The sequence below is a fragment of the Budorcas taxicolor genome, chromosome 10 (assembly GCF_023091745.1).
Source record: "Budorcas taxicolor isolate Tak-1 chromosome 10, Takin1.1, whole genome shotgun sequence".
Lineage (NCBI taxonomy): Eukaryota > Metazoa > Chordata > Mammalia > Artiodactyla > Bovidae > Budorcas > Budorcas taxicolor.
Window position 1 is genome coordinate 35,347,934 of NC_068919.1, and position 26,087 is coordinate 35,374,020.

The 26,087-nt window shown below is 40.9% G+C and overlaps 1 protein-coding gene across 1 annotated transcript in view; it reads left to right on the forward strand.

The window, feature by feature from the left end:
- The first annotated feature begins 299 nt into the window (after window positions 1-299).
- RTF1 (RTF1 homolog, Paf1/RNA polymerase II complex component) overlaps window positions 300-26,087 on the forward strand; it is a 45,653-nt gene continuing 19,865 nt past the window's right edge. Inside the window, exons 1-4 of the mRNA XM_052646332.1 lie at window positions 300-509; window positions 12,439-12,549; window positions 22,112-22,259; window positions 22,655-22,859. Coding sequence (XP_052502292.1) covers window positions 300-509; window positions 12,439-12,549; window positions 22,112-22,259; window positions 22,655-22,859 — 674 coding nt within the window. The remainder of the gene's footprint in view (window positions 510-12,438; window positions 12,550-22,111; window positions 22,260-22,654; window positions 22,860-26,087) is intronic.

The following is a 26,087-nucleotide window of genomic DNA, read 5'->3' on the forward strand; positions in this document are numbered from 1 at the left end:
ACGGTGCCCTCGAGACTCCATCAGTGTCAGACAGTCGAAAGGCTCCTTAGAGCAGACCCAGATGCTTGCGGCTCCAGTCCAAAACAAGTAGGCAGTACATGAAGCTTCGGCCCCACAGCAGAGACACACCCAGAGCTTCCAGTTGCGGGCGCTGGGTACAACACCGTCGTTCACCGCCCGGAACCCAGCCGGGTGTCCCCGCCTCCCACGCTGCGTCGGGGGGGAGGGGCGGGGCTTTGGGCCCCGGCGAACGGCGTGCGCCGAGCGGGGGGCGGGGCCAGGGGCGGAGCGGAGCGCGCATGCGCGGTCGCCTTTGTGTGGGTCGAACAGCAGCAGCGGCGGCGGCGGCGACGGCGGCAGTGGCGGTCCCACTGGCAGGCGGGCAAGAGGGGAGTCCGGGCGGCGTCCGGCGTGGGAGCCGGGGGACCACGATGGTAAAGAAGCGGAAAGGCCGCGTCGTGATTGACTCAGACACGGAGGACAGCGGCAGCGACGAGAACCTGGATCAGGTTAGGACAGGCCGCGGAGGCGCGGGCCAGCGGAGCGGGAGGGCTGAGTCCCGGCCACGGGAGTCGGGAGCCTGTCGGGCCCCGGGCCTCCTGGCTGGAGCGCCCGGCCTGCCTCGTGTCCTGAACGCCGCTGCCGCCCCCTCAGTCCTCCCCGCAGTGCCCGCGGCCCTTGGAGTCTGGCCGGGGCCTGGAGACGGAGCCCGAAGGACTTGGCGCCTTGGGCGGGGAGGCGGGGCAGGGGCCAGGCTGGTGGGCCTCGGACTGGGGGAACTGGAGGAATCCTTGGTCTGCCACGGCCAGATCGGGGCGGCAGGCAGCAGGCCAGGCGATCCGGCCACGGAGAGATAGAAAGTATCGCTCGCCAACCCGGGCGTTTGGGAGGTTTTGGGGGCGGTGCGGGGGGTGGGAGGCGGGAGAGGGAGGCCGAGAAGGTGCAGGCTGTGGAAGATGAAGTTTTTCAGACGAGGGTGTGAACAGAGTGAAGGGCAACCTTTCCGTGCTTGGCGAAGAATACTTAGCTGTGGACACGAATCTACTTGGCAGCTAGGGTGTTTTGTGTTTGTTAAGGGTCCCCATTGAGATGTCAGACCCAGGAAAGCTCTTGGGAGGAGGAAAGTGGGCATAAGTGGAGAAATATCTAGGGCGGCATGGAGGCCCTTTTCATGCAGCATCCCAGAATTCTTTCTACTTGAAAGATGTTCAGGAGCCATTGAAACTAACTTTACGTCTCACTGTCTTGGGGTTGCTTGAACTGTTTATATACTCTGGGAGATACTATAGGGAGGAAGCTGTCCTTTGTAGCAGTGCTCCAGTGATAACAGAAGATTCAAAGAGAGTTTTCCCCCATGTTTAGTGAACAAATTATATACAGAAAGGATATGCAAGAGCTAGTAGTTCTGTAAGTTGAGTAGAGGACTGAACTTAGAATCTGAAATTTTTGAGTTCTAGGCTGTGCTGTTTTCTAGCTATGTATCTTTGGCCATAACTGTAAAGTCTAGATAAAACATCAGCCTTGTGTATCTGATTGGGTTATTACAAAGGATTGAGTATTTGTAAGAATTAATTGATACAAGCACTTGAAAACTAAAGCTCTTCTACAAATGGCTTCTTGGGAGTCCTCTGTATTAGGTCAGAGGTCTCAGGACTTAAATATTAGGGCATGAAAGGGGAGGACTTTGAGAAAGAGGGACTGGAGAGGTATTGAAGAAAAGAGGGCTCTTTTGAAAATGGTGGTATAGAGGTAGGAGATGAGGAAGTAGTAGGGCCTGTGGAAAAGTATCAGAGGGATAGAAACCTTGTTATGGGATAGAAAGTGAAAGGTAAGGTGAAAATGTTCACAGGAGAGACTCCTGAAATATGTAAAAATATATTCTTGACTGTAAAAGTTTGGCTGATAAGTTTAGACTGGCACTTAGGATTAGAACTTAAAAAACAACTATTTTCTAATTTTAAAATGTAGGTTTTTCTGATGATAACATCAGTTACCATTTACATAGGGCCTGGGGTGAACGTCCCTAGATCAGGAAGATCCCCTGGAGAAGAAAATGGCCACCCACTCCAATATTCTTGCTTGGAAAACCCCATGGACAGAGGAGTCTGGAGGGTTCCAGTCCATAGGGTCGCGAAGAGTCAGACAAGGCTGAGTGACTAACACTGGGGTGAGCTAGTCACCTATGTGTTGTGTGTGCTTAGTCGCTCAGTGATGTCCGGCTCTTTGAGACCTGCAGAAGGGTACTGTAGCCCCGGAGAAGGAAATGGCAACCCTCTCCAGTATTCTTGCCTGGAGAATCCCGTGGACAGAGGAATTCAGCAGGCTGCAGTCCTTGGGGTCACAAAGAGTCGAACACGACTAAGTGACTGAGCACATACTGTAGTCCATTAACCTCCTCTGTTGGTGGAATTTTTCAGGCAAGAATCCTGGAATGGGTTTCCACTTACTTCTCGGGGAGATCTTCCTGACCCAGGCATCAAACCCTCATGACTGTGTCTCCTGCATCGCAGGTGGTTTCTTTACCCGCTGAGCCGTCCAGTCACTTCAATTAAGTGCTTTATTTACATCGTCAGGTTTTCAAATTCTGATGAAGTAGGTACCATTTTCCCCATTTTAGATATAAGAAAAATGGAGCTTGAAGATATAACTTACCTAGATTCACACAACTTGGTAGTAGAATTTGAACCCAAATCTGTATGACTGCAAGGCCTATGCTCTTTCCATATACCAACTATTCTGTGTTTCGTATTGCAAAATGATGTTTCATAGTCATTTTCTATGTTACTCGAATGCATGTTTGTAAAGTAGATTGAATAGAGGAAATTGATACATCAATTTAAAAGATGATTTGGGGGGCTTCCTTGGTAAAGCACTCTTAAGACATCTGTTCTGATGATAAATGAACTAAGCTGTAAATTATACTTTGATTTTTTTCCACAGAAGCCTGACAAATAAAATGAGTAGAGAGCTTCCTTTTGTAGCAGAAAGATTTTTCCTTATCCACAAAAAAGTTTTTTCAAAGTGGAAACTGAAGGGATTACAACTTTAAACCCAACTTTATCTATTTGTAAAAAGAAATTCGCATAAAATTTGTAAGTAATACCTAATACATTTTAACAGCAATTTCAGCTTTCTCCTTTTCAACTCATTGGCATTCTTTTTATCAGATGGGAACCAGATCAAAATCCCCATTTCCTGTGCATCCTAACAGGCATCAGTGCCTTCTTTCTCTTCAGCCCTGTGCCAGGCTTTCAGAGGAATCAAAAAGTTCTGTGCTCTCTAGAAGTTTTCCCAGAGATCTTGAGCAGAAGTTCAAAGTCAGCCTAGTTTTGCGGTCTTTAGGAATCCTCAGAACAAAGTTAATGCCTTCTGGGCCTTACCTCACCAAGATGCCTTGGTCTATGCCATCTATTTCTTGGTCTTCGTTGGTGGGGTATAGCATTGTATTTGCTGTCTAATGAGCAGGCCTTGTGGAAAGGAACAAACCATGACAAATCCCTGAGTGTCAAGTGTGAGAATGGAGCACAGTTAGTAAGGAGATCCTTTGTCTATGAGTTTTCCAAGTGGGAATCTAAGCCATTATGTCAGAAATATTACCTCCAAATTAGTCTTTACTGAAGGTGAGGCAGGTCAGCCTTCTACACTGGTTTTTCCTGGTGGTGAGAGAAAGAACATGTATGTATGAAACTGCTTGGGTTGCTTGTTTAAGATGTACTTTGCAGGGGCTCCCATCCCAGACCTACTGAATCAGAAGACTCTCAGGGGACTCTATCCTCTGAGGTAAAATACGGCATTTTACCAGTTACAGTCCAGGTACTTATTTGTGTTAAACACTGAGACCACTGTCTGTATGCAAGTTAATCTTTTTCATAAGACACTGTAAGTAGTTTGGGAGAGAAATAGCTTCCTGTCTCAGCCATAGTGTGTGTGCACACATAACCAAAGGAACTTAACAGAGATGTTTAAGGTGGCTTCCCTGGTGGCTCAGAGGTTAAAGCGTCTGCCTCCAATGCGGGAGACCCAGGTTCAATCCCTGGGTCGGGAAGATCCCTTGGAGAAGGAAATGGCAATCCACTCCAGTATTCTTGCCTGGAGCATCCCATGGATGGAGAAGCCTAGTAGATTACAGTCCACGGGGTCGCAAAGAGTCGGACACGACTGACCGACTTCACCTCAAACCTTAAGGTGGCAAAGCAGCTGGTTTTTCTAATCTCTGAAGCCATTTGAATTGTTGGGATGCTTTTTTTGAGGCCTGTTTGTTTTTTCCCTTTCTTCTTGGTGGGGAGAGGTATGTAGTAACTGAATTGGAGTTCTTTGAAATTTGTTTTAACTTTCAAAGGTTTTAAAAACTCAGACCTTTGAAGGATTCATTTTAACATCTGACCTGATAGTGACCTTATTTTTTATGTTGGCCACACCTTTTTTTCAACATCTTAGAATTGCAAATCATGGAGTTATTGCTTTTGGTGCTTCTTGGGAAAAAAATAACACAATTTGAGCCAAATCTAGGCTTTTTTACCCCACCATGTACCTATATGAAGATAATATGCCACTCTTTTGGAATAATATTTATGTAGTGGGTCCTGTAATATGAAAAGCATCCAAGACAAGAAAGGAATCCGAAGTTGTCTATTCAAGTCAGTACAACTCAGTGTTTATAACAAGAACTTTACTCTGCCTTTTTCAAGGAAAAAAGAAAAGCTACCTGCAGTTATTTTGTAGTTTTCATCTTTATTTAAAATGATGGTAATTGTGTTATCCTGTCCTCTTTGCTCATGCTACTTGAAGTAGCCATAAATTAAACTTTTTTTTTAATAGGCCCTTAAGTATTTTATAGGAATTATTTTTAGACATTATGTGTTTAAAATATCATTCTTATAAAGTATCCTTCCACAAATCTTTCACATAAAAGTTGGGACATTTAGAAGTGCTTCTTATTAATATAGTCTTTTTTTTTTTTGTCAGTGCCAGGTCTTAGTTGTAGCACATGGGATCTTCAGTCTTCATTAAGGCATGCAAACTCTTAGTTACTGCATGTGAACTCTTAGTTACAGCATGTGGGATCCAGTTCTCTGACCAGGAATCCAACATTCCTGCATTGTGATCACGGAGTCTTAGCCACTGGACCACTAGGGAAGTCCCTAAGGTCTTTTTTCATGAGTCAGAGCAGTTTGAAGTCTAGGATGAAGTTGTGAGAAGTGTCAGTGTTAACTTCTGTAGTTTTTAAATATGTGCCATGATGTTGTATCTCGCCTGATGTAACTCATCTGCCAGTTTCAGTTGACTTTCCTTTAGAAATAGTGCAGGGAAGGTTGAGTCCAGTGGGAGCCATAACAGGCTTTTAGGAAAAACTGAAAACCTGTCTTTCAACACCCCTTCTCTTGGTTTGTACTTATTTGCTCCCTTCCTAAGTTCCCCAAAAGGAAAGATTTTTTTCTTTTTTTTTTTTTAATCTTTCAACAAATGTGTTAGACAGTGCTAGACAATAAGGCTATTGGATGAACAAAATGGAAGCAATTCCCACCTTCCAGGAGCTGGGAGTAGGGGAGCACAGAGGGAGGGACAGGTGCTGAAATCGCTCAGAGAGTCATTTCCTTAGATTTGTGTTACATCTTAGGAAGGAAGAACAAAGATGCTGTGACAGTTTGACCTGGGACCCAGTGCTAGCCTGATGGGAGTGACATTTAAGCTGAGACATGGAATATGGATTAGGGACAAGGAGATAGGTGACTGAAGAGTACAGGGACATGTGAGTGTTCATGGTTGAGGGACCAAAATGTACAAAACCGTTGAGGCAGGAAGGGCCTAGCACCCTCATGAAACTGAAAGAAGCAGAGTGACTACGATCACTAGTTGGAGAGAGAGTGGTCCAAGCGAAGCTGCAGAAGCAGTCTCTTTGGATTCTTTGAAAATGGAAAAACCAGTTTAGTGGATCACAACCAGTATTAAAAATAAAAACAAAATTGAATCAAATATAAAAAATAATTGTATGTCAGACTTCATAAAGATAAGTATGTTTCATAAAGATATTGTTTCATAAGGTCTAATTTATCTCTCTGGGCTGAGGTTGAAAAGAAGTTTTAAGCCACTGGCAGGATCAGGTCAGCAATATTCAGGACTGTGAACTCTATTCTGAGGGTAATGAGAAACCAGTGGAGGATTTTAAGCTGGAAGAGGTGTTCCTCTTTGTCTTTTGAAAAGTTTTCCCAGACTGACATGTGAAGAGTAATCTAGAGAAGGGACACCAGTTAGGTGGCAGATAGAGGAGTCCAGGTGAGAGATGGTGGAGAGGGTAAGTTCCACTAGGATGGAAGCTCCGAGAGGGCAGTGGAGTGTCCCTGCATCTAGAATAGTGTCTGGCTTGCTGCATGTGCCTTGTCAATATTTGTTGAATGAATGCCTAACTTGGACCAGTGTGGTTATAGACAACGGCAGAAAGTGGATTCAATAGGACATAATATTCACGCTATGAAACTGTGAGTTTGATGATTGATTGGATGCTGGGGGTGAGGAAGAGGATGTTCTGGCATGAGATAGGGAACCCTGGAGGAAGATCAGGTTTAGAGGTGAAGAGTAAATGTTCAGTCTTAGATGTGTAGAGATTAAAATTGTCTTATGAGACTCAAGTGGAAGCATTGTAGGTAGTTGAAAATAATGCCTGCCTGACACAGAGTAGACAATTAATAAATCTTTGCTGAATAAGCAAATGCTACTTGTGGCATATCCATGGTAGAAAGTTAGATTCTAACTTTTCTGTATAGTAGGGTTGCTTAGAGATAAAAAGGACACTGTCAGATTGGGAGTTCTTACTCTAGCCTCTGCTGTAATACTGATATCTCTTCTATAAGGCCCAATGTGCATTAGTTAGAAAGTATTCAAAGAGGGAACCAATTACAAATAAACAACAGTAATAGAATTTTTTAAAGATTTTTATGTACTTTTTATTTTGATTGTGTTGAAAGCTGATTTTATTTTATCAGTTCTGTGGCAGTGTGGGCCTTTATAGAGCACAGTATTTTATCTATAACTATAATCACTTTGCTGGTAATTGGAAGAAGTTGCCACAGTTAGCTCCAGTCATGCAATATGTAAAAGAATGTTATACTGTCACTTTGGAATTACTTATTCTGAAGGGTTTTTGTGTTTGTTCATTGGTTTGGTTTGTTTTCTTTTGTTTTTTAATTACAAAAATAGTGCATGCTTGTTGAAACAGTTCTAGCAAAACAGAATGGGACATACATGTATGTACAGATACATGTATGGCATACCTGTATCCCACAGACATGTGTATACACACTGGCTGTGTTCCTTATTCTTTAAAAATAACCGGTGTCCACTGTTGGAATGATGTTCTTCTATCAACAATTTTGATATGAAAGAAAAAATAGGAATTAATCTCAGATTTACACTTCTGTGAATTATTACTCTTTACTCAGCATCTCTCAGGTCCTCCCACTTCCTTGTGTCCCTGTGGCTACTTAGGCTGTCCAGGCCACATCCACTCTGATTGCCCTGCTGTGGACCCCTCGGTACTTCTTCCCTGGCCTTCTAGTCTATTCCTGTTGGTCAGCGTGCTCTTCTAAAAGCCCTCTCGGGATGGTTACTTCCCTAGCTTAAAATCATTTGATGAAGGCTCCCCACTGCCTTCCAATAACATTTGTTCTCCTGATCCTGCTTTATAAACCTGGGAATGATGTGGTTTCTTCTCGCCTCTAACCTGCCTCATTCCATCATCCCCTACCCCTTGCCTAAGAAGCTCTAGTCACACTGGTTCCCTTTCAGTTCTTTGGTTAAGCCAAGCTGTTGCCAGTCTCAGGGCCTTATCTATTCTCTCTGTAGACTTCTGTCCAGAAGACTGCTGCACCCCTGTCTCCTCTTGCCAGGTTTCTAGTCTCAGCCTAAATACCATTGCCTCAAAGAAGCAATCACCCTATTGCAGATAGGTGTTCCATCCACTTGACAACCACCTTCTCAGCACTTATTACTAGATATAATTGTTTCTTTATCTATTTGTCTCTCTCCCTCACTTGATTTTATTTATTTATTTTAAAAATTTTATTGGAGTATAGTTGATTTATAATGTTGTGTTAGTTTCAAGTGAACAGCAAAGTGAATCATTTATTCATATACCCCCTCACTTGGTTTTCAGTTCTGTGAGATCAAAGGATTATGTATCTTCATGACTGTCTACTCAGGACTTGGTATATAGTAAGTGCTGATAGCAGGGGAACTATTAATATCTGTCCCAGCTTGCCAGGAACCGAGTTTCCCAGAATTCAGGACTTTCAGTGCTAAAACCAGGACAGTCCTGAGCAAACCAAGATGTCTGGTCACCCTAATTGGCAGTAATCACTTATATCAGTTGTATTTGTGGAAAGAATAAGTGAAAAATACATGCTAATTAACTATTAGGGGAAAAAAACCTCTGAGGTTTATCCATATGAGCTTTTATTCTCCTTATCTGGGGTACAGAATGTGTATCCCACTTTCATGTGATCATGGGAGGTTTGATTAAAGAGATGAGACTTAATTTCCTTAGAGTAAGGGGAAGCTAAATTGCTTTATTACAAGTTGATCCCAACATGGCATAACAAAAAGCTCATTGTGAATGATGGGGTTGGGGAATTCAACCCTCAGGTTTATGAATCTTGACATATTGATGGATTAAAATTATAATTTTAACCAAAATAATACTATTTTAATAAATATTACCTTAGTGTAGTTAGGCTTGCTTTGTTAGGGTCTGAGTTTTGGCCACCTAGTTTAGTGTTGAATATCAAGCAGTGTTAATGACACTCCTCTGGAAGCCAGATGTGGCATCCTACACAGCCTTACCTGCGGTGTGTTGGGCATTGGCATTACTCTCAGCAGATCTTTAGTTCAGCTTCAATTTGATAAACCATGCTGGCACCCTACACTGCCATGGCATCCTAGAGGAATCCCGAGAAAAGAGGTTTTCACTAGCTGTGATGAAATACAGAGAGGATGGTGAGAGAACCAATGGACACACACCAACATCATCTCAACCAGTGTGGCACAGTGAAGTGGGCCTGGCAAGAGAGAGCTGCAGGTGGATCTACCCCCATTCATGAATCAGTTTTAATCTGGCTTTTGTGAGTATTGGTGTTAGATAAATCCACCCCTATAGGTAACAAATCTGTGTGTGCGGTATTGGCAAGACCTTTCTGTTGCACATTAGTGTGTTCAGCTGATTTATGAGCCCTCAGAATGTAAACGACTTAACTGTGAAGAGTAGCCTTTCACACTTTTTAAGGTCTTTGCTGCTCTGTGCTGTTGTTAATATGGTATTTAATGCTGTAGAAGAAGGACTGTGCCTGTCAGATGCAGTTGTCCACTAATGAAGAGCCATTTGCTAGGTTTTTATCTTTTATTTTATTTGCTTATTTATTGTTAAATTTTTATTGGGGTATATTTGATTTACAGTGTTGTGTTAATATCAGGTGTACAGCAAAGTGAATCAGTAATACATACGTTCACTCTTTTTTAGATTCTTTTCCCATATAGGTCAATTACAGAGTTTTGAGTAGAGTTCTCTGTGCTATACAGATAACTTGCAACGGTTCTTATTATTTGTCTTAGGTTTTTAATATTATGTGGAATCTCTTTAACAGGAAGACAGTATTAACATCTTAACACTTTAGTTACAGTAACTGTTAATGCATATCTACTGCTTGTAATAGTCTGTGTTTCAGGGAAGAATTTGATTGCCAACATATCCAAGTCCATGTTATAATGAGTTGGTATTATTATAAAACAGAATTCTGTTGCATTTGTGAACCTCAAAGGGTCAGAAAAAAATTACAAATAAGAAATCTTTCCTATTTTTATAAATTTGCATGAAGGTAATGTAGAAAAAAGATAATAGTAAAGGCCATACACAAATTACCATATAACTCGGCATTTATCCAGGAGAAATAAAAACTAGTATTTACATGAAAACCTGTACATGAACCAATAATTGCCCCAAGCTGTAAACAATCCAGATGTTTTTCAACTGGCAGATGGGTAAAGTGTGATGTATCCATACAATGGAATATTATTTAACAATAAAAAGAAACAAACTGCCTATTCCTGTCCCAGCAACATGGATGAATCTTAAATGCATTATTCTAAAAAAAAACCGGATTCAAAAGACTACATGCTACATGATTACATTTATATGATATTTTATGATAGGCAGATGTATAGGGACAGAAAACAGGTCTGTGATTGCCAGGGGATGGAGGGAGGGAGATGAAGAGCACTAACTTCCTGAAAAGGCTGAAGGTCATACATACTCTACTTTTTCATATGAAAGTAATGACTCCTATTGACCAGTGCAAATTACAGCAAAATTTGGAGGGCGTGATGGGACTGTCCTATATCTGGTTCACAGGAGTAGTTCAGCTATATTTGTCAAACTCATAGAACTGTCCATAAGAAAGGATAAAACACACTATATGTAAATTACATACTTGTTTTTACAAGACTATAAGCACACAAATATTGTTGCAGTTCGTATTTGGTCAGTAGGAGTTACCATTTTGGTATGAAAAAGGAGAGTGTTCTTATGATCTGAAACCTTTTCAGGAAGTTAGTATGCCAGCTCTGTCTAAGGAAATGAGAAGAGTAACGTTTCATGACTGCTTATGAAGACAAGATCATGTCAGCTGTTAATCTGAGAAGGTCATTTTCTCATTCTGGCCAAGGAGGGTATACTCCTAAAATAGAAAGAGACTGGAAGAGGAAAACAGATATTTTATAGCAGTCTTTAAAAATTTTGTCTTGGCTGTTAATCTTTAGTTGTATAGCACCATCATCATCAAGGAATAATGCTACTAGTATTTATTAGTTGTATTTTTCTCTTTTTTTGGCATAAGGGGAAAATGTAAACCATGATTGAAATAGGAACTAGGATTTTATCTGTCCTAGTTTGAATCCTGACTCTATCATACACTGGCTGTATTATCTTGGGTAAATTACTTAACCTTTGCTACTACTTAGTTTTTTTTATCTTTAAATCGGGAGGGGTGATGATATTTACCTTAAGGTGTTGTGAAGATTACATGTTAGATGCTTAGAAAAGTATCTGACATCTGGTAAGTGCAATATAATTTTGGTCTGGTATTAATATTATCCAAGAGCAAGAACCAGAGCAAGTATCCTTTTGTTGTGTTTTTGAGTGGACTGAGTTGGGGAGAACTAACAGGAGAGGGGAACCATACGAAAGAGCAAATCCTGGTTGTAGCCACAACTTACTAAATGGCATGTCTCTTCCCCTTTAATCTCTTAAATCACCAGGCAAGGCAGAGATGGTGAATGGAAATATTTGGGTTATCAAATTAGGATTCTGATGTAGTGGTCAGCATACTTCCTGCTTGGCCCTGGGTTAAGCACCAGAAATGTACTTTTGCCCGCCCTGGTTTAAGCATTCAGAAAACTACCTCAGAAACTTATTGGGCTTCCCTGGTGGCTCAAACGGTAAAGAATCTGCCTGCAATGCAGGCATCCTGTGTTCGGTCCTTGGGTTGGGAAGATCTCCAGCATTCTGGCCTGGAGAATTCCATAGACAGAAGAGCCTGGCAAGCTATAGTCCATGGGGTCACAAAGAGTCGGATACGACTGAGCAACTTTCACTTTCAGAAACTTAACAGTTTGTCAGCTTATTCTGAACAGCGCCGCAGATGCCAGTTTTACCGTGAATTTTATATATATAGTAAGAAGATGCTCAGAGTATTGGCTATACCACTAAGGACAGGGAGCAGATTACCTCTGTAGACATGGTCCTGAGAATCAGTACTTCTGTAACTTATAGAGGAAATTTGGGGGTAGCCTGGGGCTTCCCTGGTGGCTCAGATAGTAAAGAATCTGCTTGCAATGGCGGAGACCCGGGTTTGATCCCTGGGTTGGGAAGATCCCCTGGAGAAGGAAATGGCAACCCACTCCAGTATTCTTGCCTGGAGAATCCCATGGACAGAGGAGCCTGGCAGGCCACAGTCCATGGGGTTGCAAAGAACTGGACATGACTGAGCGAGTAACACATATGGGGGTAGCCTACAGTTAAGTTTTCTAATCACTTTTCCATTTCAGACATACACCTCCCATTGAGGGGACAGAGTTTTTAATTTTTTTTTCCTGTGCTTTATGGCTTGTGGGATCTTAGTTCCCCCACCAGTGGTTGAACCCAGGCCCTTGGCAGTAAAAGTACAGTCTTAACCACTGGACCACCCGGGAATTCACAGGACAGATTTTGAAAACATTTCTTTACCACTTAGAAGTGTGGCAGTCTGACTGTTCATGTGATGAAAGTTCCCATGATGGTATTTTTTGATTGCAACCACAAAGAGGTAGAAGAGATTTAGGAAAAGTGGGCATTGTAGTATTTTTGGATGTATTTTCTCTGTAAACAAAACTCATGCGGCTACTTTGCCCTCTCAGGAACTCTTATCCCTGGCAAAGCGGAAGCGAAGTGACTCTGAAGAGAAGGAGCCACCTGTGAGTCAGCCTGCTGCCTCCTCAGACTCGGAGACATCTAACAGCGATGACGAGGTGGGTGTGGAGGGGTGGGCCTCTGACGGGCATCTGAGAGTCCCGACAGCCTCTTTTCCTTAACCTGAGACCTTCCTGCCTAAGATCTGTAAGAACTTCTTAGGGAAAGAAAATTGTGTCTGGAAAGCTCTCACGTTGTGATGTTCTCTGTACTGCTAGTTACCCAGCAGGCACCTCTGCAGTGCATCCGTGACCATTTTTTAGTTTTTTATTTTTAGCACTCTTACAGAAGGGGCACAACTTGTTAGTCATCATCTCTTTTATTTTTTTTGTCAACTTTTTAATCCCATTTCTATGTCAGAAAAGAAATTCTATCAAGAATGCCAAATTTTGGTGGAAAATACTTTAGAAAGACAAGAAGCTTTCTTTGAGTAGACATAATCAACATTCCCCAAAGTGGTGTCTAGGTATTACAGAGAAATATCCAGCTGTTCAGTGTTTAAGCCAAGGTGACTTTCCCAATCTGCTGCCTTACCATCAAACAAGGCCTTAAAAGATCCAGAACTTTAATGGAAGAGAGAGATTAGGGGAAAGGTCTTTGAAACACTCCTACATGTTCCTCATTTGATTTAAAATACTTTTCTACCCCTTAGTAATTTCCTGGAGGTAGACTGGATATCACCTTTGTGTTTAATCTCTTACCCTGTAGTCTAGGAAAAAATTTTTGTTTAAAAATTTTTTAATTTTTGTATTTATTTATTTCATAGTTTGGCTGTGTTGGGTCTTCATTGCTTTGTGCAGGCTTTCTCTAGTTGGAGTAAGCAGAGGCTGCCCTTCATTGTGCTGTGCGGGGTTCTCATTACGGTGGCTTCTCTTGTTGCTAAGCACAGTGTACAGGCTTCAGTAGTTGTAGCACTCGGGCTTAGTTGCTCTGAGGTGTGTAGGATCCTCCTGGACCAGAGATCAAACCTGTGTCCTCTGCATTGCAAGGCAGATTCTTAACCACTGGACCACCAGGGAAGCTCCTTAGGAGAATATTTTTAACAGTGTACTAACAATATCTTGTTTTAAAGTTCCACTGAAGTAAAAAAAAAATTTTTTTTCTAGTATAATAAAATTTAGTTAACAGCCAGAACAGTATTCACCAGTGCCCTGCATATGCAGATTAGGAAAGATTGCATTCTGATTGACTGTAGTGATATTCTCTTAATCGTAAATAATTTAACAGACCTGAAATTGTTTTGACTATAAGAGGTAGTAAATGTGTGAATTTTATTTTTTGTTTCATTTATTTTTCATGGAGGAACTGTAATTCCTCTAAAATTGATAAGTAATCTAATCTGTTAGAAAAGCAGTAGGCTTTATGAAATAATTTGCTTTGTTTTTTCTATTAAAAAAGAAGCAAAAATAGAACAGAAAAATCTTGAAATAATTCCCTTCCCCACTATTCCTACGTTAACTATTTTCATTTTCCATGTTTTAGAAGTCAGCTGCTACAGTGTAATCCCAAATCTGTGTTGTGTTTGGAATACCCTGTAGCATGTTTATGATCTTTGTACTTCCTTAAGGAAAAAATCAGTAGCTATCCTTTGAAGCTCCATAGTACTATCATTAGATCACTCTTGAGTATGCAGTTACTACAAGGATTCCCTTCATCCTTTTGAACTGCTTCTATCAAGCGGTCAGAGTATGTATCAACTCACAGCATTAGAGGAGCCCAAATATGTGCTAGGGTAGATTGAGCATCATAAACATGTCTCCAGCTTTGTCACTCTCAGCTACTTACCAACTCTTGAGTCTTCATCCTTAGAATGCTACCAGCTACTCCTGTACTTACTAGAGAAAAAGCTGACAGACAGGCTGCACCCTGTCTAGTAGGGAATTAAAGTTTGAGTAAGTTTCCCCCCGCAAAGTTCTTAGCTCTTGTAGCTGCCTCCACGTCCCATCCCCCAGGCTCACTGGCTTCTTGCAGCTCTGCTCCAGTCTGCTCACCCTTCACTGGAAATAGCAGTCTCTGTTTCATGGCCATTCTGAAAGGTGCCTCTTTTTTGGTCTGCATTATCAGTTTCTGGCCCAGGCTACTAGCTTAAGCACAAAGCACTACAAAGTTAGGGTGAATATTTCATTATTTTCGACAATTAAGAAAGCCTTTTTTAAAAAATCCTACCAACCACTAGAGAACTCAGTAGTATGGTAAACTCAGATTTATGGCTGCCATGTATACCTCCCAACACTTTTCCCCTCCCATGTGACTCTTTTATGGTTCATTGTCATTAGCAATGATAAATACAGATAGAAAGAATCATATTGTTCCCCTCAGATTTGCTGGAACAGAAAATTTGTCAGGAACAACTGAGTTAGGTTAATGGGTGGTTTGTCTTAAGGAGAGACACGCACTGACTTTAGAATAAGAAGATATCTAGCTAACTGGTAGGAGTGGGGAGGGAGATGCAAAGAAGATATGAAAGTTTCCTATCCAGAAAAAGTGGGTACAGTGGATATTAAGGTTCAATTACGAGGACTTCCCTGGTGGTCCAGAGATAGGACTCGGTGCTTCTGCTCCCTGGGGCATGGGTTTGATCCCTAGTCAGGAAACTAAGATCCCACAAGCTGTGTGGTATAGTCAAAAAAAAAAAGAAAGAAAACGTTCATTTCAGGAGGGAATAGTAGAGATTTCATTTATATTCTCTGTCGGGGGGGAGGGAATACCTAACTTTAATGGAAGAAAATATGCTTTGGTATTATTTTTGGTGAGTGAATTATTCTCAATCATACCTTGGGCACATGAGAAAATAAGAAGTAGAACTCTTCCTGTAACCTTTCATTGGCCGTGCCTGGGACATGGGGAAACACACCGCAGTGGTAGTTTATAGTGTTGTGTTGTGGCGTTTTGGTACCGTCATTTCTTGCCCCTTCTTGAGCGCATTTGATAAGAGAAGCACCACCAAGGGTGCAGACAGGAGTGGTGGGGAAGAAAAATAACAAGCTTAGAAGGAAGAGAATTAGTGCTCATTCATGAGATGAAGTTTAAAAACAAAAAAGTGGCTGAAACAAAAGTCTACTAGGAGGAAGAGAGTTCTAAATCGCGTAGTTCAGAGTCCTTTTTAGAAACATGGTGGGTCTCGTGGAAACAGATGGCTGCATCTAGGTAAGACATAAGAAGAAAGCCTAGATTTTCACTTGGTACCAGTAAAAATCATGTTAGATACCAAGAAAACCTTTTTTGTTGTTGTTCAAAGCAGAATATAACTACATTAGACAAAGTAAGGGGACATCAGACTTATGTTCTAATACCCTCAGCCTGACTGAGAATGATTATTTTATAAAGCTTCATGTACAGCCCTGTTTTCTACACTTTTGAGAAAGAAAAGTATCGGGCCCAGCCCTGTTATTCACTGCTTGTCACACCAGGTTTTTCTTCCCTAGAACTTGTGTCAGCCCTCCTGGACGAACTTCATGCTCCAGCTTACCACCTCTTCAAAAGTCTGGTCTCTTCTTGCTTTCCCCCATTCCATTGTCTTCTACTTTCTTTCTTTCTGAAGCTTCTTCTCTTTCCCTTTTATCCCATTAATCTTTTGGGCGCTCCCAGGTTGATCTAGTTGCACTCCTATTCCACTACTTTATTTATTGCTTGCTGGCTCCAATATTTTTAATAGGACATTTTGAAAAGGATACTACTTTTACTTAAAAAATTCATTTAGTAATAACTTTTCCACGAAGTTGGCCGAGATACCCAAGAGCAAAGTTTTGTTACTGCTTTACCATGCAGATAATAATCAGCACGTACTTCCGATAAAGGCCTTCACCGCCAAACTAATGTTTTCAGTGTGTATATTCATTTAGTAAGGTTTTCATACACACAATACTTGTAGAAAAAGATGTTCCATGGAGATGAATTATCCCAATACTAAAACTAAACTCTTGAAAGTTTATTATATTTGAAACTTTCAGATAAGTTTTGTCAAATATAGTTTTTTAAGCTGATTCAGTCATGGTTATGAATGGCAGTACTTGTCCTGTGAAATAATGACTTCCAGAATACCAGCGCAGGTTGGGGTGCCTTTCCTTTTCCCCCCACTGTTGTAGGTAAGCAGTGGCCATTGTCTCATCTCCTAGTGATGGCTCTGCTTCCGGCTTCCTGTATCTGATCTCTGAGGTCAGGAAGCCAGGGCCCCATAGAGTTTGTGTGAATATTCTTCTTGAATTTAACAGGAGTAGCTGTTTGAATTGCTCATAAGCTTTTTTTTTCTTAACGTACTTCTTGGTTCTTGGCTATGTAGATTAGCATACTGTAGCACCTCATTTTCTAGAGACCAAAAAAATCTCATCATAAGAAAAATAAAGTGATTTTCATGGACCACTTGCTTAAACTGTGTACAGCAAATTCTGACACCTCTTACCACACAGTGCAATGGAGTACTGATTATATTTTACTTTGTTTTTTGGTATCTTTTCTGTTTCACTTTTTATCTCGACAACCACATTGTAAGTTTTTGTGATTGCGTGTAGGGATTCTTGTGATTGTGATTTTTGTGATTGAGTGTGTTTTCCAGTTAAATATGCATGATTGCTTGATTATAAGGTATAGTAGTGTTCTTTGTACTGTGATTAATTTCAAAGTAATTAATTTCTTTTAAGGAAAAAGAAAACTTGCTATTCCTCATGTCCTTCAGGCTGACATTTGCATTTACTCTTTAGCTTGGCTGATCCTTTTCTATCTTCAAGGGGAGAAAGAAAACCACCTAAATCAGGAACCATGCCCTCTCCACACAGCTCTCTATCGGCCACTGTTTAGATCTAGAATAATGACTACTGAACCCTTTTGACAAATGCTTCCCTTTAGTATAATACTCAGTTCATATAGAATCCTACTCCAAGGGGTCATAGAGATCATTTGGATTCCCTTATTACAGATTAGAGAACAGAGGCTCACAGAGGATCTGGTTTCCTCTTCCCATCTTAAAATAGTGCCCTCCATTTATATAGAGCTTCATGGTTTCTGATGTGCTCTAAACATCTTTCATTCAGTCTCCTTTGAGTCTCACACTACCCTGATATGTGGTCAAGTATTATTCCTTCTTTACAGGTAAGAAAACAGTCTCAAGTTGAGGGCTTGGGCCTTATTCCAATTCTTTGAACCTCTATTCCTGTAGTTTATCGCTAGCCCAGCTATTCTTAAACCCTACTTACCTCAAAGTATGTCATTTCACTCTAAATTCATTTCAGGAATAACTGCACTGCAGTGGTTTCTACTCTGGGTCCTGAGACCTAGAATATGATCTTCCTTGCCCATTAGAGATAACCTCTCTGAAATGCTGAAGAAATTGCTTTTCTGTCTCCAGGATACTCAGAATATGCAGCATGTCAATGCCACCCAAGTCCAAAGCAGCCACGCCCCACCCCATGTTCCTTCCTGTCTTTCAGCTGAGTGCCAGGAAGGTCAGCTGCTTCCCAGAGTAGGGACCTGCCTATAATACACCCTACACACTCAGTCTGATACAGGGTGATGTAGTAGTTCCCAACCCTCTTTGTATTATTAGAAAATTGCCATCCATTAGAGTATCTGTTACAGGAGTGAGAGTCAAAGTGCTAATTTCTTTTAATTTATTACTTAAGAAAACATCTTACTTCTAGTCGCTGTTTTAGGTTTCCATCACTGCATATGTACATAATGCTTCCCTGGTGTTTTGTGTGGGCCTGCTTGCATATGAGTGCAGGGGAGAGCAGGATGTCAGTGCGTATGAGTCCTGACTGATCCACTGATCCTTTCCCTTTTCCAGATTGTTTTTAAGCAGCTATCCTCAGGGGATTCTCTGGCTCTGTGAAAGTGAAAGTGAAGTTGCTCAGTCATGTCTGACTCTTTGCGACCATATGGACTGTAGCCTACCAGGCTACTCCATCCGTGGGATTCTCCAGGCAAGCGTACTGGAGTGGGTTGCCCTTTCCTTCTCCAGGAGATCTTCCCAACCCAGGGATCGAACCCCGGTCTCCCGCATTGCAGGCAGACGCTTTACCATCTGAGCCACCAGGGAAGACTGGTTCTGTACTCGGATGCAAATCGGCAGGCACTCGCTTTCTCATTCTTGTCCTCTTTGTGGTGCATTTTAGAGCACTTTTAAAGTCACCACAGAGCTTGCCATTCATTATAGCCATAGTTCCCAAAGCAAATTAAGAAAAGCCAGGTCATTTCTTCTGCTCTCTCCTGGTTGGAGAGAGCCCAAGAGTATCTCTTTAATCCTATCCTGTACTCTTTAGACTCCCTTTACTACCACCCTCTGGCAATGAAAGAATTAGTTTTCCTTCTTAGAGTCAACAGAATGAGTCAATCTCTGGGCTAATGGCTGCTGTTGCTGATGTTAAGTCGCTTCAGTGTCCGACTCTGTGTGACCCCATAGATGGCAGCCCACCAGGCTCCCCCACCCTGGGATTCTCCAGGCAAGAACACTGGGAGTGGGTTGCCATTTCCTTCTCCAATGCATGAAAGTGAAAAATGAAAGTGAAGTCGCTCAGTCGTGTCCAACTCTTCACGACCCCATGGACTGCAGCCCACCAGGCTCCTCCATCCATGGGATTTCCCAGGCAAGAGTACTGGAGTGGGTTGCCATTGTCTTCACCGGGGCTAATGGCTGGGTTAAGATTATTTCTACATTGATTTTGCCTGCCAGAATTCTTGACCATCTCCTTTATGGTTTATTAGGTTCTGTGATCTTGAGAGGAGAGGTATTGGGCAAATATTTAAAATATGTACTTTAGATGTATTTAGACCAAGAAAACACTCAGAAACCTCTGGATTATAGGAATAAATGTAAAATATTACAAATATGACCTGTTATCCAGGGGAAAAAAATCTTTTGGGAGACCAATCAGAACCAATTTGAGTCTCTTTCTCTATGTTAAATAGGAATAATGAGACTGGGCCCCATAGTTTAAGTGATTACCTTTAGGTGGTAGAAATACAGATTTTTTTTTCTTAGCTTTAAAAATACTATTTTTTCCCCGAAGCTTCATATAATGAACACATATTGTTATTAAAGATGTATTCATAAGAAGTTTTATTTTTAAAACCAAAGTTACCTGCTGCTGCTGCTAAGTTGCTTCAGTCATGTCCAACTCTGTGTGACCCCATAGACGGCAGCCCACCAGGCTCCCCCATCCCTGGGATTCTCTAGGCAAGAATACTGGAGTGGGTTGCCATTTCCCTTCTCCAATGCATGAAAGTGAAAAGTCAAAGTGAAGTCACTCAGTTGTGTCCGACTCTTAGCGACCCCATGGACTGCAGCCTACCAGGCTCCTCCGTCCATGGGATTTTCCAGGCAAGAGTACTGGAGTGGGGTGCCATTGCCTTCTCCACACATAGCTTTCTAGCACTTCCTGAATTGAGTTCACCTGTGTGGCCTTGTATTTAAGCCCTTTTTGCTCTTACACACTCCCCCCTTGCCCTCACCCAGGATTTCAGAATTTGACTCTGTTGCAGATGAGTAATACTAATCTGTGGGCAGAAGTAGACCCTAGCCCATCTTGATACACGTGACCTCGGTGAGCTCAGCCTTTATGTTCTGAGCCTTTCCATATTACCTTCAGGTAGAAGTACAAAGGGACCTCTTTATACAAAGAAGGGATTTCTGTACAGTCTGAAAAGACACCCTGCTTAGAAGAGATGGGTTATGCTCATTTTCATGATCAATATTTATTGACTATCATGTGCCTAGTTGGGATATTTCTTAAAACAAGTGTAATATCTCTATTATTAGCATAGGAAGTGAATATATTTTAGCTCAGTTAACTAAGAAACTGATCACTTTGGCCTCTTGGATTCTTTCAAAATGACCTAGAAAGTATCATCCTGGAATGATTAAAATTTGAAATGGTTGAAACATAGCCATTAAAAGCATTAGAATTTGTTTCTAAATGGTAACTAAGTGTTGAAATATTAAAAGTTTGAGAAGTAAATTCACTTATAGAGTTGCCTTAACTATATATCACTTAATATATAAATGGTGTATTACTTAATATGTCATTTATTCACTTAAGGTATCATCTAGAACATTTAGCTGTTTTCTTTTCACTTGTCCCTTCTTCCTAGCTCCTGAGTACAAAAATAAAGTAGCAGTTAAAATAACTGAGTAAATTAAAATGAAAAATTAGAAGATTAAAGTAGCACTCTTTCACAGTATTTTATCAAGGTAAATTAACAGACTGTGGTTCTTAAAAATAGCTCATCTGGAGCATTTCTAAGATGGAAACCTCATCAGGACTATCCCGCCACCCACACCCCCTAAAAAACTCCAAAATAAATTTACTTCTGATCTTGGCTATTGTTAGATAGGTTCTATAATGATCATATTATAGAAGGAACAAAGACTTGGTGCTTTTAAAAAATATTAGATATAGAAATTTTATGTCAATGCCAGATTTATAATTCAATCTATGATGTTGGAAAGATAAATGTTATTTTTTATCCTCCCCCTCCATGGTTGTTCGTTGGTTTATTTAGTATTGTCTGAGTTTGCTTTACTGAGTTTTTTAAATTTTTTATTGAAGTATAGTTGATTTACAGTGTCGTATTACTTTAAGGTGTACAACAAGGTGATTCAGATATATCTATATCTATATATACATATATTCTTTTTTAGATTCTTTTCCAGTATAGATTATTATAAGATGTTGAATATAGTTCTCTGTGCTATACAGTAAGGTCCATGATGGTTATAAAGATTATTTTCAGAGTACATAAAATGAAGTTTTTCCAAGTAAAGTACTTTTCACCTAAAATCATTCTCCTAAACTGATGTTACAGTATCAAAGGAGGTATGGTTTAATGTAACTAAATAGTCTCTGTGAATTTTAATAATGATTTTATGGTCTTTCAGTCTTATCAAGTGCTTGATGAAGGTGATTTTTTTGGCCTTGGAGTGATTATGTATCGCCAGCCTGTTACTTTGATAATACAAATCGCAGGTTCCTTGTATTTAGATGTATGGGATCTCCTATTTATGATCCGATTTAAGCACTGTGTTGTAGTGTAATATTGCAGATTTTTTTAAAAAGATACACACACATGTATATTTTTCAATGATCTATTATATGCTTTCTGCCTTCTTGGAGTTGGTACCAGTGCTACTGTCCATGCCAAGCAGTGGCCTTCATCCTTTTCTCTCTGTGTGTTCTGAAGTTCTCTCTTGCTAACATGCTTTATTCCCTTGCCTTCCTGGGACCCACTCCAGAACTAAACTATGCACTGTGTACTGAAACCCAACATACCAACCTCTAGCAATTACTGACCTCTCTGCCACAGGAAACATTAGAAGCTGTTTTCTGTACTGAGTTTTAGTTAACTCAGTTGACTTGCCATTAAGATGGCATACTTGCTTTTCTATTGATAAAAAGTTATTAATTTTTATTCATTGTATAAATTATCTACTGTCTTTAAGAAAGTATAAACCAAAAGTTACGAAGTTTTAAGTAAAATTTCAAAAATCATTATCTTTCTTCCTATAAAAGTGTATTTATGGATTCAAAGCAATAGAGACTCTTGAAATTATTTCGATGAACATCGGAAATTCTTAACTCTCGAATCTTACAACTTTTCTCAATAAAATTCCTGATTCAATTTTCCCTGTAGTGGACTTTTGGGAGCAATAAAAATAAGAAGAAAGGAAAAGCCAGAAAAATAGAGAAGAAAGGAGCCATGAAGAAACAAGCGAATAAAACTGCTTCCTCAGGCAGTTCGGACAAAGACAGTTCAGCGGAGAGCTCAGCTCCTGAGGAAGGTGAGTCAAGTCAGACCTGGGAGTGAACTCTTACGTGGTAAAAGCTGCAGAATCAGAAATCAGGGAAAGGTACCTGATTTACAGTATAGTCTCTGCCTTTATTGTAAGCCTCTCTAATCTTTTCAGTATCTGTTTAAAATCTGAATGAAGCAAGAAAAATACATGCAATTCCAAAGCATTAGTTAGGTCCTTGAAACCCACAGGAAACCCACGAGGAGTCCCTGCATTAGAATCTCTGTAACCTGTGTTTGCGTTTGCCAAAGGCAGGCCAAGAATTTTCACCAGGGAAGTGAGATGAACATGTTCCGCTTCACCTAGGAGAGCTGAGGAGGAGTGATTATTAACACGTGTCTTCTGCAGCATCACCTAATCTTGTGTTTGGGCCTGTGCTGCAGGTGAAGTGTCAGATTCTGACAGCAACAGCTCCTCCTCCAGTTCAGATTCAGACTCTTCCTCAGAAGATGAGGAATTCCATGATGGCTACGGAGAAGACCTCATGGGAGATGAGGAAGACAGGGCCCGTCTGGAACAGATGACAGAAAAGGAGAGAGAACAAGAACTGTTCAACCGCATAGAGAAGAGGGAGGTGTTGAAAAAAAGGTAAAGTAGTAGTTCCTTAATGATACAGTAATAGAGTAATTTTCCGAAGTTCACATTTGGAGCCCTGTCTTCCTAGGGTTTAAGACTTAAAATTTTGGGAATTCCCCCGCAGTTCAGGGATTAGGACTCCACCCTTTCACTGCTAAGGGCACAGGTTCAATGCCTGGTTGTGGAAGCAAGCCTTGCAGCACAGCACCCCCCATCCAAAAAAAATGACTTGAAATTCTCATTGTTTATGATTTAGAAATCTGACTATCCTTCTAGGATGGTTTTTGTTTTTTTTCAAACTCTAATGTTAAATTGCTTTTTGGTATACAAAGGTGTTTCAGTATTTAGGATTACATGTGTAAATGACAAAAGTCTTTCCTTACCTCCTAAAAGCATTTCAAGGTGAAAATAAACTTGGCTTTCATCTCAGCAAATAGTCCTCAGAACTAGGATTATTCTGTCCCTACCTGATCATGTGAAAGAAACATAGAAGTGTTTTCTTTGGCAGCAAGTAGTCCCATTTCACCTGGGACCCTGGTTGTCCCTTCTGGAGACCATGTTAAGTCTGGTGAGTTATCCGAGACAAGAATGTTTGGCTTTCAGTCAGCAGCAAGTCATAGACATTGGTATGAGTGTGGATGCTTCCACAGTTACCTATATTGGAACAAACAGGACTTAAGAAACAGTACCAGAGTTGCCAGATGGTTAAGAATGACTTCGAAAATTTCTATTTCTGAACTGTGGAGAGCATAGCAAAAGGTTCACAACCAAGGCCAGTAGGGCCCTATGGTAGAATCACCAAGTAGCTCTAGAGTAGTGGGTAGCTTATCTCAAGGTTGGTTTTTATGTTTTTCACCTTGTATGAATGAGGCAATTAAAGAATGTTTGCAGTGAGGAGAATTAAGACAGAAGTTCAGAGCCATTCTCAGAAATTTAGGGGTTTGTAGCTCATTTGTTTAGCTGCAGGGCAGTACATGGTTATTCAGAAACTTTTGTGTAAACATCACTAGCATCCTAATGTGAGATGTAGTGGCAGCACCAGTAATGAGGCATCCTTTTTCGTGGTGTTTTGTTTTTTGGTGGTGTTTTGTTTGTTTGGGGGGTTGTTTTGTTTGTTTTGGAGTTTTTTGTCTTTGTTTTGACTGCTTTGCGCAGCATGCTACTGCTGCTGCTGCTAAGTCGCTTCAGTCGTGTCTGACTCTGTGTGATCCCATAGATGGAAGCCAACCAGGCTCCCCCATCCCTGGGATTCTCCAGGCAAGAGTACTGGAGTGGGTTGCCATTTCCTTCTCCAATGCGTGAAAGTGAAGTCGCATGCGGGATCTTAATTCCCTAACCAGGGATCCAAACCATGCCCACCGCAGTGGAGGCTCAGTCCTAACCACTGGACCGCTGGGGAATGTGTTGGTTTTGGTTGTTAGGTTCTTCCCCTATTCTAGAGCTTTCCCTTTTTTAGTTATTTATTTACTTACTTATTCAAGCTTACTGCATAAAGGTAACTTGGTTGTGTAAAGAGCACTGATATTTTCTGTCAGAAAGTCTAGGCTCAAGTCCAACTCACTAGCCAGGTGATCTGACCCTCCTTCTGCCTCAGCCTCCCCTTGAGGGATTGTTGTTCAGAGTGAGATGATACATGTAAGAACATAATATAAATATAAACATTTTAAATCAAGGTATAGTTGATATACAGTATTATATAAGTAACATGTATAGTGATTCACAATTTTTAAAGGTTATATTCCATTTATATTGTTTATTGTTGTTCAGTTGCCAAGTTGTGTCTGAGTCTTTGTGACCCCATGGACTGCAGTACACCAGGCTGCTCTGTCCTCCACTATCTCCCAGAGTTTGCTCAAATTCATGTCTATTGAATCAGTGATGCTATCTAACCATCTCATCTTCTGCCACCTTCTTCCCCTTCTGCCTTCAGTTTTTCCCAGCGTCAGGGTCTTTTCCAGTGAGTCGGCTATTGATGTTAAATAGACATAGTATTGGAGCTTTAGCTTTAGCATCAGTCCTTCCTATGAATATTCAGGGTTCATTTCTTTTAGGGTTGACTGCTTTGATCTCTTTGCAGTCCCAGGGACTCTCAAGAGTCTCCTTCAGCACCACAATTCAAAAGCATTTATTCTTTAGCACTCAGTCTTCTTTATGGTCCAGCTCTTAACATCTGTACATGAATACTGGAAAAATCATAGTTTTGACTATATACAGACCTTTGTCAGCAAAGTGATGTATCTGCTTTTTAATATGCTGCCTAGCTTTGTTATAGCTTTCCTTCCCAGGAGCAAGCATCTTTTAATTTCATGGCTGCAGTCACCATCTGCAGTGATTTTGGAGCCCAAGAAAATAAATCTGTCATTGCTTCCACTTTTTCCCTCCTGTTTGGCATGAAATGATGGGACTGAATGCTATGATCTTAGTTTTTTGAATGTTGCATTTTAAGCCAGCGTTTTCAATCTCTTCTTTCTCCCTCATCAAGAGGCTCTTGAGTTCCTCTTCCCTTTCTGCCATTAGAGTGGTATCATCTGCAAATCAGAGGTTGCTGATATTTCTCCTTGCAATCTTGATTCCAGCTTGTGATTCATCGAGCATTTCATATGATGTACTGTGTATAGAAGTTAAGTAAGCAGGGTGACAGTGTACAGCCTTGTTATACCCTTCCCAATTTGTATTGTTCGTTATTGTAAAATATTGGCTATATTCCATGCTGTACAATATATCCTTGTAGCTTATTTTATACGCAGTAGTTCGTACCTCTTAATTCCCTACCCCTATAGTGCCCCTCCCCACTTTCCTCTCCCCACTGGTAACCACTAGTTTGTTCTCTGTGTCTGTGGATCTGTTTTTTTGTTTCTGTTGTTATATTCATTAGTTTGTTGTATTTTTTAGATTTCACATATAAGTGATATCATACAGTATTTGTTCTTCTGTGTCTGACTTACTTCACTTAGCATGTGCTATGTTGTCAGTCGTGTCCGACTCTTTGCGACTCAGTGGACTGCAGCCCTCCAGGCTCCTCTGTCCATGGGATTCTCTAGGCAAGAATACTGGAGTGCCATTTCCTCCTCCAAAGGATCTTCTCCACCCTGGGATTGAACCTGCATCTCTTAGGTCTCCTTCATTGGCAGGCAGGTTCTTTACCACTAGTGCCACATGGGAATCCCCTTTCTTAGCATAATCCCCTGCAAATTCATCCATGTTGTTGCAGATGGCAAAGTTTCATTCTTTTTTATGGCT